General features: G+C 39.2%; 2 protein-coding genes across 3 annotated transcripts; one reads left to right on the top strand and one right to left on the bottom strand.

Moving 5' to 3' along the window:
• Positions 1-14,239, top strand: LOC122311908 (acetyl-CoA carboxylase 1-like). 2 transcript variants are annotated; one of them, XM_043126678.1, is made up of 32 exons: positions 1-436; positions 1,302-1,675; positions 1,780-1,986; positions 2,072-2,233; positions 2,412-2,504; positions 2,596-2,691; positions 2,952-3,125; positions 3,465-3,558; positions 3,655-3,842; positions 3,930-3,980; positions 4,060-4,099; positions 4,545-4,669; positions 4,783-4,899; positions 4,993-5,067; positions 5,160-5,216; positions 5,339-5,443; positions 6,050-6,136; positions 6,230-6,421; positions 6,492-6,680; positions 6,791-6,901; positions 7,002-7,088; positions 7,181-7,357; positions 7,949-8,026; positions 8,124-8,246; positions 8,507-8,776; positions 8,857-9,197; positions 9,606-9,843; positions 9,946-10,295; positions 10,389-10,602; positions 11,385-11,561; positions 11,675-13,828; positions 13,918-14,239. In XM_043126678.1, the coding sequence occupies exons 2-32, from the start codon at positions 1,328-1,330 to the stop codon at positions 13,972-13,974; spliced, it is 6,777 nt and encodes a 2,258-aa protein (XP_042982612.1). In that variant the 5' UTR covers positions 1-436; positions 1,302-1,327; the 3' UTR covers positions 13,975-14,239. The 2 variants fall into 2 exon arrangements, with proteins under 2 accessions (XP_042982612.1, XP_042982611.1); XM_043126677.1 differs by having other exon boundaries at positions 1,297-1,675.
• A 1,735-nt stretch (positions 14,240-15,974) lies between these two features.
• LOC122311734 (tRNA modification GTPase MnmE) lies at positions 15,975-20,939 on the bottom strand. The gene is made up of 9 exons (XM_043126381.1): positions 20,330-20,939; positions 19,992-20,130; positions 19,349-19,470; positions 18,970-19,173; positions 18,402-18,461; positions 17,742-17,880; positions 16,960-17,078; positions 16,563-16,787; positions 15,975-16,390 (listed from the first exon to the last, which is right to left on the bottom strand). Exons 1-9 carry the CDS (start codon positions 20,825-20,827, stop codon positions 16,196-16,198), a joined length of 1,701 nt encoding a protein of 566 aa, XP_042982315.1. The 5' UTR covers positions 20,828-20,939; the 3' UTR covers positions 15,975-16,195.
• Positions 20,940-21,425: the final 486 nt, after the last annotated feature.

The following is a 21,425-nucleotide window of genomic DNA, read 5'->3' as shown; positions in this document are numbered from 1 at the left end:
TTGGTTTGAGCGCCAGGTGGGATTTAAGAGATATTCATTCAAAGAATCAGTGGAAATGACGCATGTTTTTAGTAGATTGTCATCTGGGAAGACAGACAGACAGAGAGGGTAGGTAGATGGGTACTACTACGGCTAGAGATGAAAGGAGCGTTGTGGCGATGGAAGTGGGCAGGTATCACGTGCACAGCTTGCATTAAAGTTCGTTAGAACTTAAAAAGGACCGCGACCCCCGCCTTGTCCAAAACCAAACCTACCTCTGCTTCTCTCATTTTCTACAATTCCTTGTATCACTATTGCATGATCATCGTGTATACACAAAATTCCACACGTTCCGGCCCCTTGTTTGTTTATAAACAATAATTCATCCCCAGAAAGAAATTTGAAGCAATTTTGATCCAGGCTCTCTATATTCCAGCTCTTCTTCCCCCCCTCCAAGGTGTGTAACCCATTTCTTCTTTGTCGCGTTTAAGAATTGTATGTTTCTGGTTCGGGTATCGGTTTTTTCTATTTTTGTTTTGGGCAGAGAAAGCTAGTTAATTGTAGTTTAGAATTGGTTATGGAAACTTGGGACGTTGTACTTTTGTGGAAATTTGTTTTGGCGTAGATTTGGGAATCAAATTCTCACCTTTTTGAGGCTTTATGTTGTTAGAAAAGCGTGCTTTATCTTTTGGGTAGTGCTCTTTCCGTTGCAATTGGTGTTTTATGCGATAATGCGTACGAGGAACTGTGCTTCTAGGGTGTGTTTGGTTGCTCAGAAGAGGGACTGGATGGTACAATTCATGGACCAATGGACTTGGGAATGAATTTGGGAGTGGATGAAATCTGTAGTATTCCTAGTTTGCTGAAACAGCTATCAGTGGAGGGAAGAGATCCTCATGCTGCAAAATCATAATTCCTTATCAGTCCAATTATCTGCAACCAAACGCAACCTTAACTCACTTGTGTAATTCTTTATTTTAAATTTTTTTCCCGTTGAATTCAACGTAATCTGTAATATTCTAGTTTGGTATAAATTTATTCATTCTTGTTTAATTCTCTGGAAGAAATAAGGCGAGTATGGAATGCCTAGTAAGGATTGGTATAAATTTATTCTAGTTTGGTATAAATTTATTCATTCTTGTTTAATTCTCTGGAAGAAATAAGGTGAGTATGGAATGCCTAGTAAGGATTGGTGTGTCTTTTGAAGTTTCTTCAAAATTTCTCTGCATTTGTTTGTTGAAGAATAGAGCTAGAGAAACTCAATTAGTTTTGTTCAACTTTCAATCACTTGAACTGTTGCTTCTACATCCCTGGCAGGGAAGCGTGCTGGTTCCAAAGGATATCCACAATGGCTGGTGTTGGGCATGGGAACGGGTACGTGAATGGGGCAATTTCTATCAGGAGCCCTGCTACAATATCTGAAGTGGATAAATTCTGCTATGCTCTTGGAGGAAAGAAGCCAATCCATAGCATATTGATTTCAAACAATGGAATGGCAGCTGTCAAGTTTATGCGTAGTATTAGGACTTGGGCGTATGAAACATTTGGCACGGAGAAGGCAATTCTGTTGGTGGCCATGGCTACTCCAGAGGACATGAGAATAAATGCAGAACATATTAGAATCGCCGATAAGTTTGTGGAAGTTCCTGGTGGGACAAATAATAATAACTATGCCAATGTACAGCTTATTGTAGAGGTGTGAATCATAAATCCTTGTCTTGGTAATTAAAAATGGTAAAATAATATATGAACTGATAGTAACCTTTATTTCCTGATGCGCTGTAATTCTTCATTACCCAGACGGCAGAGATAACTCATGTTGATGCGGTTTGGCCGGGTTGGGGCCATGCATCAGAGAACCCTGAGCTGCCAGATGCATTGAATGCAAAGGGAATCATATTTCTCGGGCCTCCAGCTACATCTATGGCAGCACTGGGGGACAAGATCGGTTCATCATTGATTGCTCAAGCGGCAGAAGTGCCCACCCTATCATGGAGTGGCTCTCATGTAAACCTATGTGCTATAAATTGATGCCCTATTATTTATTTGCAAGGTCATTACACATCTAATCTCCAAAATGTTTGTTATCCAGGTGAAAATTCCACCAGAAAGTTGCTTGGTTACAATTCCAGATGAAATATATAGGGAAGCATGTGTTTATACAACAGAGGAAGCGATTGCAAGCTGCCAAGTTGTTGGTTACCCTGCAATGATCAAGGCATCTTGGGGTGGTGGTGGTAAAGGCATACGAAAGGTTTGCGTCATGCATGTCATTATCGCATTATTTTGACAGCATATCTAATTGTCTGTGGCAAATATTCTATTGTTGTATGTGCTAGTCATGGATCATATTAAGGAACTTGCTTGGACCACCTACCAGCCTTATTTAATAAAGGAACTGACGTAAATTGTGTTATTCTATGAATTTCTAGGTTCATAATGATGATGAAGTTAGGGCATTATTCAAGCAAGTTCAGGGTGAAGTTCCAGGCTCGCCCATATTCATAATGAAGGTTGCTTCACAGGTTAGATTATCTACTCCATTTCGATCTAAATTGCCAGAATTTTTGAAGTCTAGATCATATTCTGACAGTTCATTTGGTGACTTGTAATTAGAGCCGGCATTTAGAAGTCCAGTTACTCTGTGATCAGCATGGAAATGTTGCAGCTTTGCATAGTCGTGATTGCAGTGTTCAAAGGCGGCATCAGAAGGTAAGATACTTTCTTATATTGTAAATATAGATGTTGCCTACTTCCTTATCAAAAAATATATATATATATATATATAGATGTTGCTTACTCCATAGCAAATGGTTTCTTTTGTTCATTATCACAACTATTGTCTTTTCATGAATTGGTGTTACTTTGTCTTTTTCTCTTCATAATTTCTTACTCCTAAATTTTCTAAGGTGTGGCATTATCTCTGAGATATATTCTCTTATAGATCTAATTTGAACATCTTTGTTGACCAGATTATTGAGGAGGGTCCAATTACTATAGCTCCTTTAGAAACAGTTAAAAAGCTTGAGCAAGCAGCTAGAAGGTTAGCTAAATGTGTAAACTATGTTGGAGCTGCTACAGTTGAGTATCTCTACAGTATGGAGACTGGTGAATACTATTTCTTAGAGCTCAACCCTCGTTTGCAGGTATGTGATGTTTGCTCTAAGCTTAATCCTAGCCCATGCAATGCTCATTTAGCCATCATTCTTATGAATTGTTTATATGCTCCTTTTGAGTTTGTTTATTGGAGTCCTATTTTGAAAAAGATCATCCGATGCATAGACCTGCAGTAGATATGGAGACACTGTTTGCCTTCTGTTAGTTGCCAAACAATTTGAAATCCTCGTGATTGCTAACAATGCAATTTCGAACTATGCTGCTTATCATGAAAAGAGTTCAGCTGGATGTTTAAATCATGGGCAGGATGTCATTGCAATGGTTATTAACAAGCATAGCCTAATGTCTAATGAGTTAATCCTTATTAGGTGGAGCACCCTGTTACTGAGTGGATAGCTGAAATCAATCTACCAGCAGCCCAAGTTGCAGTTGGGATGGGTATCCCTCTGTGGCAGATTCCTGGTATGTTCTTACTGCATTTTATGGTTTCTTTTAAGCTCTTTTTATTTGCCGTAAAATTTTGGTTTTTCACCTTCTAAGTTTATGTGCCTTAATCAGAGATAAGGCGATTTTATGGAAGGGAATATGGTGGAGGATATGATGCTTGGAGGAAAACGTCTACTCTTGCCACTCCATTCGATTTTGATAAGGTAGAATCTACAAGACCAAAAGGTCATTGTGTAGCTGTGCGTGTAACAAGTGAGGACCCAGATGATGGTTTTAAACCAACAAGTGGGAAAGTACAGGTTAGCCAAGAAGCTTCATAGCAGTCTTACTTTTGGTGTTTCTTTATGTCTATTATAATCCTGTACTAAGTTATACACATTCCACAGGAGCTGAGTTTTAAAAGCAAGCCAAATGTGTGGGCATACTTCTCTGTTAAGGTAATCTTTATTGTTTATTTGTATGTGGACTGAACTTCGAAGTCACAGACTGAATTGTGCTTGACATTGTGATCTGCAGTCTGGAGGAGGAATTCATGAATTCTCAGATTCTCAGTTTGGTATGTATTAATTAATGAGTGCTGCAAGTTTGACAACGTAAAATTAAAAAAAATAGCTCCTGTACATTTTAAATTATTTTGCACGAGCGATTCCTACTCTTTTATGGCTATTATGTTGAGCAATTTCTATTCTTTTAATAAAATTGCATCACTACTAAAAAGCGTCGGGAGAAATATAAAATACTCATACCTTGGAGTAGCTTTAGAAGATTTTCAAAGAAAGGGGTGATCGGGTGCCTTTTAACACCAATAATTTGATTCATTAATGTTGTAGCTTAGAAGAATCAACTATATAACTAATGAATATTGCTGTTTCTGTTAGTAATTTGTTCTTCTGAACAGTGGCTATATTTCTAGAATAAATCACAAACACAAGTATGCCCATGCATGTATCTTTATTCGTCAAAGGAGGATTTATTGCTAAAACCCTTGATTTGTTTATCAGGACATGTTTTTGCGTTTGGAGAGTCCAGACCTCTAGCTATCGCAAATATGGTGCTTGGTCTGAAGGAGATTCAAATTCGAGGAGAGATTCGTAGCAATGTTGATTATACGATCGATCTTTTGCATGTAAACTGTCACTAGTTAACTATTCAATCCTGTCCATCATTAAAAACAACCATTAAAAAAAGCAGTGAAAGAAAGAAATACAAACTACTAACACTGGTAAAAATCTTGTGCAGGCTTCAGATTACAGAGAAAATAAGATCCACACTGGTTGGTTGGACAGTAGAATTGCCATGCGAGTTAGAGCAGAAAGGCCTCCTTGGTATCTCTCTGTTGTTGGAGGGGCTCTACTTGTAAGCACACCTGTTTTCCATTATTTTCTGGATTCCATGGGGTGTTCTGTCATAGAATAAGTTCATTTATATATTCTACTGTGCCCAACTCAGAAAGCATCTGCTAGCAGTGCAGCTGTGGTTTCAGATTATGTTGGTTATCTTGAAAAGGGGCAAATCCCACCAAAGGTACTAAGATAAATAATATTATATTTTAGGTCCTAATTTTGATGTCATGTTGAATGAATTATTTACATGTTAATGTTTATAAATCTTTGCAGCATATATCACTTGTCCACTCTCAAGTGTCCTTGAACATTGAAGGAAGCAAATATACGGTATGTGTTCCAATGATGTCAATTCATTATGAAGGTTCCTTTGAAGCATCAAGAATTTTGGAGACTTGTGGCTGATATGGTTATTAATACATTTCACCAACATGATGGAAAACTGTTTCTAGATTGATATGGCTAGGGGAGGGCCGGGAAGCTATACGTTGAGGATGAATGAGTCAGAGATTGAAGCAGAGATACATACTTTACGTGATGGGGGTTTGCTGATGCAGGCAAGTTTTTACTCTTGAACATTTTGTATTTATTGCTATATGAATAGTTGCAGTCTTGCTTGTAGAATAGTTGCAGTCTTGCTTGTAACTGTTTAAATTTAGAGGGTATAAAGGGTATGCAAAAATAAAGCTAATAAAGTAAATTGTTATTACTTAAAATTATCTGAATATAGTCACACTTTATAAACTTTTTCAATCTAATTTTTGTCAACTATCTATATTTTACTATGTATGTGTTTGTTCTGTCAACTATTTATCTGGCTGTATGATAGCTGTGCCACACATGCGTATGAATATGTGTATGGGTGCACACATGCTTGTGCGCATGCCTTTGTGTGCACTCTTGCTGTAGGTTTTAAAAATGTAATAGTGTCTGTATGCATATTAGTCCAAACATGTGAAACATCACAGTGGAAGATTGGTTCATTACAAGCTAAGAATTTGGGCTGTATAAATTCTTAACTGACAATATCACTGTGGAACCTTGCTAACTTTTCTATTCTAAGTTGTGTACATGACTGTGACTGTTATTGTGTGAGTCCTTGTTATCTTGTTGATTCTAAGTTATGTATGTGACCGTGACTGGTAGTGTCAATTTTCGTACAGTTGGATGGAAACAGTCATGTTATATATGCCGAGGAAGAAGCAGCTGGAACTCGCCTTCTCATTGATGGAAGGACTTGCTTACTTCAGGTGCTCTTAATTTTCTTCTCTTCTCATGCCTTACCTTTTTTCCGTCTTTCCCCAGCATGGTGACATTTGTTGCCAATATTTGCTTGTCTCCAGAATGACCATGATCCATCGAAGTTGGTAGCAGAGACACCATGCAAACTTCTAAGGTATCTGGTTGTGGATGGTAGCCATATAGATGCTGACACACCATATGCAGAGGTTGAGGTTATGAAGATGTGTATGCCTCTTCTTTCACCGGCTTCTGGAGTTATCCACTTTAAAATGTCAGAAGGTCAAGCAATGCAGGTACATTTTGTTCAACAGAATTATGAAATTGAATATTTTGACAGATGTTAAGAAGTCACTTTTTTTGTAGGCTGGTGAACTTATAGCTAGGCTTGATCTAGATGATCCTTCTGCTGTAAGAAAAACAGAACCTTTTCATGGGAGCTTCCCAATCCTGGGGCCCCCAACTGCAATTTCTGGTAAGGTTCATCAGAGATGTGCTGCAAGTTTAAACACGGCCCAAATGATTCTTGCAGGATATGAACACAACATAGATGAAGTAAGTACTTTGTTAACTTGTTCCCTCGTGACTTGGAGCCTCAAACAGTATTATGAACCTTACTAAATTTGACATAATACCAGTCTTATCAAGTAGTTTGACAATCTCAGGTGGTGCAAAACTTGCTCAACTGCCTTGATAGTCCCGAACTCCCTTTTCTTCAGTGGCAAGAGTGCTTGGCTGTTCTGGCAACCCGCCTTCCAAAGGAACTCAAGAATGAGGTAAATGTCTTCTAGGTCTTCTCTCCAGTTTTATGCTCACATAGAGACTGTAGAATAATATTTGATTCTGATTTGGCCTTCACCCGTGAATAATTTTCAGCTGGAATCAAAATATAAGCAGTTTGAGGGGACTTCAAGCTCCCAGAATGTTGATTTTCCTGCAAAATTATTACGGGGTGCTCTTGAAGTGAGTTTCCTATTTCAAATTCCTCATTTTAGGTTAATTTTTGTTTCCTCATAATTGCAACAGACTAAGTTTAAATGCTTCTTTTACTGCAGGCCCATCTATCTTCCTGTCCTGATAAAGAAAAGGGAGCCCAAGAAAGGCTTGTTGAACCATTGTTGAGTCTGGCAAGGTCTTACGAGGGTGGAAGAGAGAGTCATGCCCGGGTCATTGTTCAGTCGCTTTTTGAGGAGTATTTGTCTGTGGAAGAATTATTCAGTGACAACATCCAGGTAAGCCTGCTGCATGGAACACAGATTTTTCTTCAATGTTACACGCTATTGCATGTATCTTTTGCTGCATATTAGGGACAGCCAAGACCAATCTTTTCTGGCCTTCTGTAAATTCTGCTGGCTTTGATTGAAGCATTAGAATTGGGGTTTTGGTGCTCCTAATTGTGTTCTTCCTCTGCTCTTCTAGAGTGTCTGTCTTAGGTCTTGTCCCAACTTGAATTTTCTCATGGAATTCTGGTTTTCCTTCCATGTGTGAACAACCTTTGATTGCTGTCACACTGCCTTGTCATTTCTGCTAGATTCACCAAAGCATGCTGAAAAGCCATTTATAATACTATGTTTATCAATTCTCTCTCTTCTTTTTCTTTCCAGCTTTTTTTAGAACTTTCATTACTCTATCAATGTGTATATTTCAATGCACTCTCACATTTCGAGCATTTACTTTTTCTAAAGTGGGATCAAGGCACAGTAGTTAAATGTCTTGAAGACGTGTGTATGTCCTTCAAGCTTGTTATTAGTCCTTACAAAGCCAAACATTTCTGGAACTGGATATGATTCCCACAAATTTCGTTTGTAAATTGTCTTGTCCAGGCTGATGTAATTGAACGCCTTCGTCTTCAGTACAAGAAAGATCTTTTGAAGGTTGTGGATATTGTGCTTTCACATCAGGTACAAATTATTACACACTCAGCTGGATTGCCCTTGTCTATTTTAGAGTTCCATAAAATTTGTTATGATATAACTATGTGCATTTTATTGCCTGCAGGGTGTCAGGAGTAAAAATAAGCTGATACTGCAACTCCTGGAACAGCTTGTTTACCCTAATCCTGCTGCATACAGAGATACACTAATCCGGTTCTCTGTACTAAACCATACAAATTATTCTGAGGTTGGGCTTTTCAGGGAGTTACTCAAGCACGAATAGCTAACTTTTAAGATTTAATTTTATGTTCTTTACCTTATTAGATTGTAAATAATCACTTCTAACTCTACCGTGGGTAGAGGATATGTTGTTTACACTTCTTGGTTTATCTTTCCCTTTCATCTTTTAGTAGTGTCAGTGTTTATTTCCATGTTCTAAAGTTTTTTTTTTTTTTTTTTTTTTTTTTAACATTGAAACAAATTCCTTATAGTAGTTTGTTTTTGCAGTTGGCACTAAAGGCAAGCCAATTGCTGGAACAAACTAAACTGAGTGAACTTCGTTCCAGCATAGCTAGAAGTCTTTCTGAATTAGAGATGTTTACTGAGGATGGTGAAAATATGGATACTCCCAAGAGAAAAAGTGCCATTAATGAAAGAATGGAGGATCTCGTTAGTGCTCCTTTGGCTGTTGAAGATGCCCTTATAGGTCTCTTTGACCACAGTGATCACACCCTTCAAAGACGGGTTGTGGAGACTTATGTTCGTAGGCTATACCAGGTATGATTCAAGCTCTTGTAACTTTCTGATTATTTTAATATCAATAATTTCCTTGTTTCACTCTGTCTATTTGCCATCAGCCCTATCTTGTAAAGGGGAGTGTAAGGATGCAGTGGCACAGATCTGGTCTTATTACTTCATGGGAGTTTTTGGAAGAGCATATTGAGAGAAAGAATGGGAGTGGAGATCAAATGTCTGAACAAAAACTAGTTGAGAAACACAGCGAGAGAAAATGGGGAGCCATGGTCATTATTAAGTCACTTCAATTTCTTCCATCAATTATTGATGCTGCAATTAGAGAAACAACCCACAACCTTCATGAAGCAGTTCCAAATGGATCGGTAGAACCAGCTAACTTTGGTAATATGATGCATATTGCATTGGTTGGCATCAACAACCAGATGAGTTTACTTCAGGATAGGTAATGTAATGCCCTTTTTACTCGCATTAAAATATGTTGCCTCAAAGGATAAATAGTAATTTATTTCTGTATCATATAGAAACTGAGATTTTATTTAAATTTATCTGCTAGCATTAATTAATATTTGGTCAAAATTTAATAACAACCCGTCTACTTGGAATTGAATTGCCATATATAGCCTCAAGGACTTGACATCCCTATTTAGGATACCAAGCAACGGCTTATAGTTTCTTTTTAAAATCTTCCTCCTCTGCTACGGTTTTCCTTTCATCCTCCCCCGTCTTCCCTCTTTCTTTCCTCATGTCAAATGTTTGCCAGAGAGATGAAGTTTCTGATTGTCAATCTAGTGATCAGAACATTTATAACAATACCCCTTATTCACCAGAGCTATCCTTTGATGCTTTTCAGTGGTGATGAAGATCAGGCGCAAGAGAGAATTAACAAGTTAGCCAAAATACTTAAAGAGAAAGAAGTAGGCTCTAGCCTACGTGCTGCAGGTGTTGGAGTAATAAGTTGTATCATACAGAGGGATGAAGGGCGAGCTCCTATGAGGCACTCCTTCCCCTGGTCGGCAGAAAAGCTCTACTACGAGGAGGAGCCTCTATTGCGCCATCTGGAGCCTCCTCTGTCCATTTACCTTGAGCTGGTTAGCTGATATATGGTTCAGCCTTCTGTATATGCTTAAAAATGACACAAAAGCCATAATTTCATATCACCTGATAAATTATAAATATTCGTCTTAATGCAGGAAAAGCTTAAAGGTTATGAAAATATACAGTATACCCCTTCCCGGGACCGTCAATGGCACTTGTACACTGTTGTGGACAAGCCAATACCAATCCGAAGAATGTTCCTCAGAACGCTTGTAAGACAATCCACGTCAGATGAAGGAACAGCATATCAGCAGCTGGATGCTGAAACAACACGTAGCCAAAGGGCTATGTCTTTTACTTCAAGGAGCATTTTAAGGTCATTAATGGCTGCAATGGAGGAGTTGGAACTTAATACACACAATACTACAGTCAAGTCTGATCATGGCCATATGTATCTTTATATTGTACGGGAGCAGCAAATAGATGATCTTGTGCCTTATTCAAAGTAATTATGTTTATTTTAAGGTCATTGGTTTTTCTTTCAGAATAAGATGTGAACTTCATTACTGGGGTCTTACAATTAAGATATGTTTGCCAGGAGGGTTGACATAGATGCTGAGGCAGAAGAAAGTGCTGTTGAGGCAATCTTGAAGGAACTGGCACATGAAATTCATACGTCTGTTGGTGTAAGAATGCATAGATTAGGGGTCTGTGAGTGGGAAGTGAAGCTTTGGATGGCTTCTTCTAGACAGGCAAATGGTGCTTGGAGGGTCGTGGTAACAAATGTGACTGGTCATACCTGCACTGTACATGTAAGCGTGTTTATTATTTATAGTTTTCAAGAAAGGGTTCCACCCAGCCATGCCTTTTCAACTCAAAAAATGTAAACATTCGTTTGCAAAAGTTGCTAAAAAGTTGAGTACGTAGCTGCTGATCCATACGTCAGTAATTAATTAGCATCACAGGTTAAACTTAGAATAGACCTAACTCTTGCTGATGGATCAATTTTCTACAAACTATTAAGAAGTTATTAATAAAGAAATCTATTGTTGGCACTAATAGTAAGAATTTAGAAAGCTGATATGTTGGTTTTTAGAATCTAATGTAGCCTATTGGTGATGCCTCAGTATGGCGTGTATGTATACCATTCTCAATTTATGTTTGTCATGTTAGACCTGTTTAAAATCTGGCCTACAGGCTTTGATAATCAAACAATTTGGTAGAAACATACCTCTCCCAAAAAACAAAAGCTCTTGGTTGACCAATGATTGGACTGCATTTATATGCCTAAGTAAACTACTCTGCTTATATTGTTTGGATGAATTGAAGATAAGTATGAAAGCATGACGATGGACAGGGATGTACAAAAGTTAGTAGTGTGTATAAAAGGTAGGTAGCTAAGGGTAGTTTTGGTCTTTCCTCAGTGTTGACTGTCTGGGAAATAGTATTTAATGTAATAATATACCCATATAGGAGAGTTATAAAATTCTCAGTGTTAGTAAATTCAGTGGTAACACTAGGATTGCTATTTTAAATTAATATCTAGGTTGATTAAGTTCTAAATTGTCATATTATTCTTTGATACAATATTCAGACATATCGAGAACTAGAGGATATCAGCACACAAAGGGTGATCTACCATTCGGTCTCTGGTTTGGGTCCACTACATGGTGTGCCAGTGAATGCACAATATCAGTCTTTGGGAGTTCTCGATAGGAAACGTCTTTTGGCCAGGAGAAGCAACACCACTTACTGCTATGATTTTCCTCTGGTAAGCACCATAACATGAGTATTCTACAATCTCTCTCTCTCTCTCTCTCTCTCTCTCTCTCTCTGATATAGAGAAGAATCTCGAATAGTCACCCGAGGAAATGTTGCTTGCAGGCATTTGAGACAGCACTGGAACAGTCATGGGTAGTTCCGTCTGCAGGTATTAAAAGGCCTAAGGATAAAGTTACTCTCCAAGTCACAGAGCTCAAATTTGCTGACCAAAGTGGTGCCTGGGGTACTCCTCTTATTCCTGTGGAGCGGCCTCCTGCGCTCAATGATGTTGGCATGGTAGCCTGGTTTATGGAATTGTCTACTCCTGAGTTCCCTTCTGGAAGGAAGATACTGGTGGTAGCAAATGATGTGACCTTCAAAGCTGGTTCTTTTGGCCCAAAAGAGGACGCATTCTTCCTTGCAGTAACTGATCTTGCATGTGATAAGAAAATCCCATTAATTTATCTGGCAGCAAACTCTGGTGCTCGTATTGGGGTAGCTGATGAAGTCAAAGCCTGCTTTAAAGTTGGTTGGTCTGATGAATCAAGCCCAGAGCGTGGTTTCCAATATGTATATTTAAACCCTGATGATTATGCTCGGATCAGATCATCCGTGATAGCACATGAACTAAAGTTGCCTAGTGGAGAGACCAGATGGGTTATAGATACCATTGTGGGGAAGGACGATGGCTTGGGGGTTGAGAACTTAACTGGCAGTGGGGCAATTGCTGGTGCATATTCAAGGGCATACAAGGAAACTTTTACCTTAACATATGTGACTGGCAGAACTGTTGGAATAGGTGCTTATCTAGCTCGGCTTGGGATGAGGTGTATACAGCGGCTTGATCAGCCCATAATTCTAACTGGTTTTTCTGCACTAAACAAGCTTCTTGGGCGGGAAGTATACAGCTCCCACATGCAACTTGGTGGACCTAAAATTATGGCAACTAATGGGGTGGTTCATCTAACAGTTTCACATGATCTTCAAGGTATATCTGCTATCTTGAACTGGCTTAGCTACATACCTTCACGTGTAGGTGGTGCACTTCCCATTCTTAGTTCATCAGATCCTCCAGAAAGAGCTGTTGAATACCTCCCTGAAAACTCGTGTGATCCTCGTGGTGCTATCAGTGGTGCATTGGATGATAGTGGAAAGTGGATGGGAGGTATTTTTGACAAGGATAGCTTTGTCGAGACACTAGAAGGCTGGGCAAGAACAGTAGTTACAGGAAGGGCCAAGCTTGGAGGAATCCCTGTGGGAATTGTTGCCGTTGAGACACAGACGGTCATGCAAGTTATCCCTGCGGACCCAGGCCAGCTTGATTCGCATGAAAGGGTTGTCCCTCAGGCTGGGCAGGTATGGTTTCCTGATTCTGCAACTAAGACGGCCCAGGCATTGTTGGATTTCAACAGAGAAGAGCTTCCACTTTTCATTCTTGCCAACTGGAGAGGCTTTTCAGGTGGGCAGAGGGATCTTTTTGAAGGAATCCTTCAGGCTGGATCAACCATTGTTGAGAATCTTAGAACATACAAGCAGCCTGTATTTGTATACATCCCTAGGATGGGCGAGCTCCGTGGTGGGGCATGGGTGGTTGTGGACAGTCGGATCAATTCGAACCACATCGAGATGTATGCTGATCGAACAGCTAAAGGTAATGTCCTTGAGCCTGAGGGAATGATCGAGATCAAGTTTAGAACTAAGGAGCTGCTAGAGTGCATGGGTAGGCTTGATCAACAGCTGATAAATCTGAAGGAAAAACTTCTGGAATCCAGGAGCAATGGGGCTCATGGGTTGATTGAATCTCTACAGCAGCAGATCCGAGCCCGTGAGAAGCAACTTTTGCCTGTGTACACCCAGATAGCCACCAAATTTGCTGAACTACATGATACTTCCCTGAGGATGGCAGCAAAAGGGGTCATTAGAGAAGTTGTGCATTGGGCTAATTCTCGTTCTTTCTTCTACCGGAGATTGCGTAGGAGAATTGCTGAAGAGTCACTGATCAAGACTCTGACAGATGCTGGTGGTGACCAACTGTCGCATCAATGTGCAATGGACTTAATCAAGAAATGGTTTGGGGATTCCAATATTGCGGTTGGCAGAGAAGATGCTTGGGTAAATGATGAAGTTTTCTTTAAATGGATGGATGATCTTAGTAATTATGAGGATAAACTTAAGCAGCTGAGGGTCCAGAAGGTATTGCATCAATTAACAACTATTGGTGACTCAATATCAGATTTGGAAGCCCTGCCTCAAGGTCTTGCTGCCCTTCTAAGCAAGGTAAGCCATTATAAAATAAGTTTCTGGTTTCCAAAGCATTCATGTTTACATCTCAAGAAACCTGAGGTGATTATTTGAATCCAATGCAGGTGGAGCCAACAACTCGGGCACAATTAATTGATGAACTTCGCAAGGTGCTCGGTTAGAACGGTTGTGCTTTACAGGTGATTACGGCCGCTTGCACTTTTGCTGCTTGAATCAGAGTCACATCTTGATAACTTAGATGTAAATTTTGATAGTCTTTTAGTTGAGTATAGCCAACCATATTCCCATAGCTAGAGGAGGACAAGCTTTGGCAGATTCAGTATAATTGGTTTCCAGCATGGCTGATCTGCCTTAGCTTATATTTAAATAATTTTGTAAGTATCCCATTGGTTATGCTAATAAGGACACGAGAATCTTACTACCCTCCCTCGTATGGTTTTCTACGATCATGCCGCACTCAGTATTGTTTGTTGGGTCCTTTTTTAATTTTCAAGGAAAAATAAAACAAATGTAGAAAAACAATATTCACAAACGAAAAAATGTCCCCCGAAATAATAAATGGAATGTGTATTTCTATCGTTATTTTCAGGAGGGTGCATATTATAAGCTTTTTATAGTTTATAGTTTTTTTTTTTTTTTCAACTAATAATCTTCATTAAAACCAACTATCCTTAGTACAAGAAAGTGAAAATGAGATTAATAATAATAAAAAAAACTAAAAATAGATAGTTGGATCCTTTCCAATTCAAAATTTCAACCGACCGTGGCCCATTAGTTCCTATGTATGTTCGGTCTGGTCTGGAAAAAATGATGAGCCGAAAATTTCGATCCATCACCTAGACCAGACTGGACCGGACTGACTAATTTACACCCCTAATTGTGGGACTTTGAATAGGGGTATGTTTTCAAACACATTGTTTGAATCTGCAATGGAATGCTTTTTATAGTTTTGAGGTTGCATTGTAATAGTTTTGTTTTGGTAGTTTAAGCTCCATTACTTATAATCATTGGTTTCTTGCATGGCTGATTAAAAGCTCCAAATACTAAAACCACATTAAACGTACCAAAAAAACACTCCCAAAGAACTCTTCTCCTTTCATGTGGATAACCATGCAGCAATAAAAATAAAAAATAAAAAAAAAAAGAGAAAAAAAAGCACAATCTCAACACAGAACTGTATTTGAGATTAATTTACCCGTCTATCGAATTAGCAAACCAAAAAAAAAAAAAAACCTGTGTATGGGCAACATGGGCGGTGTGTAACGAAGACGACAGAGCAAATATTAATCTCCCATTCGACTTGGCAATTAAGTAGAAAGAGGAATGCTCAATAGGTAGTGGCCGTATTATAGCAAATAGAAAACTTATGTTTTGTTGAAAAACAATGTTCCCCCACCCCCCCCCCCCCCCCCCCCCCCCCCCTTAAAAATTGCATTGCCCTCATATTCAAATTAATGGCAAAAAATGAAACGTCATATACCACCCTTTCTGCTTCTTGTTTGTCGTAGCCTTTTCTCCATAGACTTCATGCTCTTGGGCTTTTGTGGTCGCTGAAGTTCTCTTAGCAGGAGAGGTCTTTATAGAAGTCCTCCCGCCTCATCGGGAGCTTGTAGCAGCCACTTTAGGCTTCAGTTTGGCCTTCTCCTCCATCATTACAAATAAATCCTTAATCTTCCCTTAATTGGGAGTGGACATATGTGAGAACCCAGTGCACCAAATGGAAATTGTGTGGAGGAACAACCTCGGCCTTCTAGAATATTCTCGAGTTTTTTCACCCAGAACTACCGAGTTCTTCAAGGGAACCAAAAAAGAGGAAAAAGAAACTTCCAAAATTGGTTTAATTTATGGGAAACTGGACATTCCAACAACAGTTAATTTTTTGACAAATATTGTCTTCATTTCCTTTCTTTAAATGAATTCATTTAAATCTTAAATGGTAGTTTTCATTGTTAGTATCAAGCATCCAATTTTTCTGCATCATAATTTTGCCGCCCGAGACCAGTGGCGGTGGCGCACTCTCATGCATTGTGGTATTTGCAGCATTGGTATCATCTATCATGGTCTTTCAAATTGGAGTAGAGCCAAGTCTCTTGATATTAGCCATTTGGCCAGAACAGTAATAGTAATCGGAGAATTAAACTTTGGATTACTAAAAACAAAGTTCTCAAGTATATGACTATGCATAATGCTATTTAATATAAGCACAATAGGTCCAAAAGAAGTGGGTGGAATTCCCTGACAAATACCCCATTCAGTTATGATCTCTAACCCTTCGGCCTAGCACTACCATGACACTCATTGCTGGCACCAGCCATAAATATTTTTAGAATAAAAGGACTGAAGAAAATAAAGAAATAAAACAAAATTTCATACTGGAAATATCTATTTACCAATACAGAACTTACCAAATATGTTGGACAAAACCTCCTCAGAGATGTCTTCTCCACTTATCTGCCCCAGGGCCAATGCAGCATCTCTTAAATCGATTGTCCAAAAGTCAAGAGGCAGTTCCTCCTCTATTGACGCTTTCAACCTTGAAAGAGCTTCCTTGGTCCAAACAAGTTGCTCGCATTGCCTCTGATAAATTACCAAGAACATCACGTAAAACAATCAGAATAAACCAAATTCCATGAGTTTAATCAAACTTAACAGACTCACCAACTCTACCTTTGACCACAACCCCCAACAGATCCACATATCAACTAAATTTGGCAATTGAAAATTGGTGGGTGGGGCTTAGGTTTCTAACCTGGTTGACAGTCCATTTGCGTCCGCCTGTAGGAATCTTGTTGAGGCCCACAATTTCTAATATTGCTCTCTCCAAATCATGTATTCCTTCGCCAGTAACAGCACATGTAAAAACACGCTTACAGAAAGAATCACCGTCTTTATCAACCCATTTGGTTCGGGCAGACGGAGCACAGTCTATTTTGTTAACTACAAGAATCACTGGGGAGGAAGATCCAATTGATTTCTGCAGCTTAAAAAGAAATCAATAACACTCTAAACCCAGATAAAGATTCTTAATAAAATATGATGATAGAAAACTGGATGGACCAACACAAGTTCAAACTATTAACCATGATGGACAGGTGATTGACTCAACATGTAAAATTAAGAGAAGAGAGATGAGCTGTTCGTGAAACCTTATTAGATTGAATCCTATCAAGAAGTTTGGTGTCTTCTGAAGTCCACCCATCGTGAGCACTTACTGTCATGATGATAACATCAGCACCCATGGCAACTGCTTCAGATCTCTCCACACCTGATTAAGATGGAAATCTACTTACTAATTAATAAAAGTAGATCTAAATTAACAAGAAAAACCAAAGATTCCATATGTGAAGAGGGCAAATTAATACATGCACTAGCGTGCACAACTTATTTTGAACTTATCTGACTAGCCTATGGTTCCTATACCCAATTTCCTTTTTCTTTGTTTAAACCAAAATAGCATTCAGGATGAAATTATTGATTCTTTGGTCATAAAAAGGTGACTTTCATCATATCTCTGAATCCCCATCAAAAGGAAGCAATTCATTGTGTTCGAATGAAAAAATTTTCGATGAGTTAGAATGATAAATGAGATGAGAATGTTTCTTTCAACAATATAGTTCTTTCAAGTTTAACACTAATATAAGAATAAACATTCAATAGATCTTAAATATACAATTGACCCATTATAAACCCACTTTCAAAGACAATGAAGATCTTCACTTCCCATAGGTTGTCTAGAGCCCCATTATCAGTTGAAAAACATTTTTTCTTATCAGTAAACAAAATTTTATTGATCATAACAACGACAAAACCCAGGCATACAGGACATATACAAGAGCATCACCTGTGCCTGCTAGTTTAGTGATACAGCATTGGAATTGGTAGCAACTCAAACTTGTCATCTAGAGTTGCACAAGGCTGGAAATCTTACCAATCTTTTCCACAATGTCATCAGTCTCCCTAATGCCTGCCGTATCAAGAAGGGTCACAGGAATACCACGAACTGTGACACCTGCTTCAACCACGTCCCGAGTGGTTCCAGCAATTTCTGTAACTATGGCTCTCTCACTCTGCGCGCTAAAATAAAAACATTCTACTCAAAAAGTTCCCTCTTTTGCGATTAAATAAAGACATTAATTTAAGCAGCATCTTCATAAACAATCAGATGTATCTTTTTCTTTTTGGGCTGCTTTTCAGAAAGTAAAAATGTTGTTTCTATTCTCAATGGACTGATGAGTCGACACTACCCCCAAATTAATTTGTTGGGATGATAAGGAACTGTCTGTAATGTTGCTGGGCATTAGCCACATTATATGCATTCCAAAGGAATGGCAACACTACATCATTATATCTGTATGCTCCTGTATAGGCTAATGCACAGAAAATCTTGATGCCATTACACGGCATCTCAAGTAAGGCAGCCAACATAACCACACTAGAGGATCTGAAAAGAAATATAGGAAAAGAAGGCAGATATAGCTATTATAAAATGACTCTCTAGATAAAAATGCCGAAAAACACCCTTAAAACATTGATGTAGCAAATATAAGTTAACATATACTGATGCCAAATAAAAATGGTAGTCACATACTTTGCTCCATGCATTAAGAAGGCTTGATTTCCCAACATTTGGTCGTCCAACGATTGCTATCTGCAAGAATTTGCATCAGATTTCTATCAAAAGCATGCAAGAAATGCAAATCAACCAATGCTTTCACACACAATATCACCCAAATAGAAGAAGAAAGGGAACGGAAGAAAGGGGGAAAAAAAAAACAAGAAACCCATCCACCTTGCTGGAAATGAGATTTATGCCTATCAAGAAAAATCCACATAATGTAGGAAACTACTCTTCTTCTTTTATATAGGTAAAAAGGAAAATAGCCCAGGGCCACTGTAATGTCGTTCGTAATTTCACTAATAAAAAATCATAAGCAAGAATGCAGATGTACAGACATCCTAGAATCACAAGAAAATAGAACCGTCACACGGTTTCGCATGTGTGCATGTGCTTGTGTTTGTCAATTGCTTCCAAAGATTGAGAAATCATTAATGCAAAAATCCTTGCTCTCATTTTCAACAAGTCAAGCGAGACGAAAGGATCTATGTAAAACCCCGACTTCTTTTTATATAAATGTGTGTGTGAATCCAGACTCTACCTGTAATCCAGATTGCAGAAGTTTGTCATAATTGGCTGTCTCCAACGCATTCTCAACATCCCGAGACATGGCATGTATTTTAGCCATAATTAGGTTCAGATCTAGTTGTGGCATCTCATCATCAAAATCTAAGCGAGCTTCAAGTTCAGTAAGCAACTCAATGCACTGTGTTCTTAGTGATTTCACCAGAGAAGAGAAGCCTCCCTGTCAAAGGAAAAGTGGCCTTTCAATACTGCTTATCATGCTGTCCTAGCACTCGTACTAAAAATACCACAGGTAATTAGATAACAACATTTCCTCGTAACTTGAACAAAACCATATAAATACTTCAGAAACAAGGGAACAACAACGAATACTGAATGCTGAAGAGGCAGCACACCTGAATTCCTGCCAGTGCTGCATCTGCAGCAGCCACTGATTTAGCTGAAATCAGATTTCCCACATTTTCAGCTTGAGAAAGGTCCAATCGACCATTTAGAAAGGCACGAAGAGTGAACTCCCCTGATAAATGAAAACAACAAAATAATTCAACATGTAACTTTCTCTCCCTCCTACTAGACCACAAATATTTACATGCATGTGACTAAAGCATGCATGTACATCTATCTACGTGCAAGAGTGTGCATGCTGGGTGCACATGCACAAATTCAGGCAGAAAGAGGATTATGCAGACATTAGGCTATATCTGGAACTACAGAAACCTAAGTTTACAGATTTTGAGACATTGATATGTGTTCTTCAAATTTTTTTAGCTTTCTTATTGGCTCTATTTTACAGGACTCTGTCAGTGCCTTCTCCCTGACCTCAAGCAAAAAGAAAAGCCAAAATGAGAATCTACAGAAACCTTCATTCTCAAAATTGACTGGGTTTCCCCTTTTTTCTCTTTTATTTTGGTCTCAGTATCTCAAAGTATTGACTCAAAGAATGTATATCCCAGCGTACTCGGGCTGCGCCCCTAGCCCTTTCAGCACTACAAAGTAATTCAGTTCTATAAATAAAAAAATTGGAATGAAAAAACTGACCTGGTTCTGCAAGCCTTGCTCCAGCTTCTAGACAAGCTCTCAACACACGATTAAGACACACTTCGCTTCCATGACATTGAAGTTCAATCACATCTTCACGAGTGTAAGATCTTGGGGCCAACATCGGTACTACTAAAACCTAGTTTTAAAAAAAATAAATAAATAAAAAAAAGAGAGTCAACCATACATATTTTGCCCATTTTGTACCTTATACAATATGAATTCGAGACTTCCACTTCCATAAATCAAGCAAAACTTCCCACATAGCGGAAGGTTAAATCACTCCAATTTCCAGTTCAAATGAGTGTTTTTAAAAAAAATGCCAGCTATACACATACCTCGTCGACCACATTCCCGTGAGGGTCTGAAACGACGCCATACTCGACGACATGGCTGTTGGGCCGCCAAGCGGGCGAGCCACGGCGCAGGCTCTTCCTTTTGTTTCTTCTCGCCGGACGGAACACGCGCCCGACTATATCAACCGCATAGGGGCCGGACAACCGTACGATCCCTACGGCAGCAGGCGGACCACCCAACGAAGTCACAATGGCCGCAATCGTTGAGCTCGTATTCTCATCCCGGTCATTACCGCTTGTGCCCACCAAGCGCTCGTCTTTGTTGAGAACAAAGGTGAGGGGATCTTTGTTCGGACGTTTAGAGGTGGCATGGGGTTTTACAAGGGTTTTGGGGGAGAGAGTGGAGAAGAGAGAGAGGGACTTGGGAGTGGTGGGGTGCGAGAGTGGGAGGAAAGCAGCTAAGGGTGGCGGTGGCGGTCGCAAATAGAAGAAGTGGCTGAGGATGCGAAAGCTGAAGCGAAGTGATGGGAGAAGGGCCATGTGGGTTTCTCTCGCCCGCCGGACTGTGTTACCACCAACGCCAATACCGCATACCGAACCTGAGACGAGGAAGAGGTTAACGTTACTATTATCCTCATCGAAAAATGGAAGAGGATTTTACAACACTCTTTTAAATTAAAAACTTTTAAATATTTTTTTAAAATAAAATTATAAATGAGAAAAAATAAGGAATAGGTGCAATACTCAAAAATGAGAAGGCTGAAGTCCTGACTTCTCACTTTCAGTTTTTTTCAGAGAGAGAAACTCTAATTTCTTTTTTGGAGAAATTGATCTTTCCGTTTAGTTTTGCTGAAGATGAAGGTGTGAGTCTCGCCTTCATTTTGCTTTTCTTTTCTGTTTCCTTTCTGCAACCTATATGTGAATATGCTTATATAGTAGTGTTTTTCTATCAGTTTGGATTTTCTCAAAACTGCAGCTTTTCGGCCTTGAATAGTCTACATGCACACCACCACGACATTCCCATCCCGCCGATCTACTGGGACGATGCAGAACCGTGCCCAAAATGTCAGCACGTGACCCTCACGCACGGCTTGTTTCTGCGTGTGGTTTTCACACGCCGCTGCGCACCGATAGCTCC

This window comes from Carya illinoinensis, chromosome 5, assembly GCF_018687715.1.
Source record: "Carya illinoinensis cultivar Pawnee chromosome 5, C.illinoinensisPawnee_v1, whole genome shotgun sequence".
Classification (NCBI taxonomy): domain Eukaryota; kingdom Viridiplantae; phylum Streptophyta; class Magnoliopsida; order Fagales; family Juglandaceae; genus Carya; species Carya illinoinensis.
This window is presented reverse-complemented; position numbering and strand designations above follow the sequence as displayed.

Excerpts from the sequence above, each read along its gene's own strand:
- LOC122311908 (XM_043126678.1), top strand. The coding sequence starts at position 1,328 with ATGGCTGGTGTTGGGCATGGGAACGGGTACGTGAATGGGGCAATTTCT. Across the intron at positions 3,126-3,464 it reads AGCTCAACCCTCGTTTGCAG|GTGGAGCACCCTGTTACTGA; the intron begins GTATGTGATGTT and ends AATCCTTATTAG. Across the intron at positions 7,358-7,948 it reads TATTCAGTGACAACATCCAG|GCTGATGTAATTGAACGCCT; the intron begins GTAAGCCTGCTG and ends TGTCTTGTCCAG.
- LOC122311734 (XM_043126381.1), bottom strand. The coding sequence starts at position 20,827 with ATGGCCCTTCTCCCATCACTTCGCTTCAGCTTTCGCATCCTCAGCCAC. Across the intron at positions 19,174-19,348 it reads CAGCACTGGCAGGAATTCAG|GGAGGCTTCTCTTCTCTGGT; the intron begins GTGTGCTGCCTC and ends TTCCTTTGACAG. Across the intron at positions 16,391-16,562 it reads GCAAATGGACTGTCAACCAG|AGGCAATGCGAGCAACTTGT; the intron begins GTTAGAAACCTA and ends GTAATTTATCAG.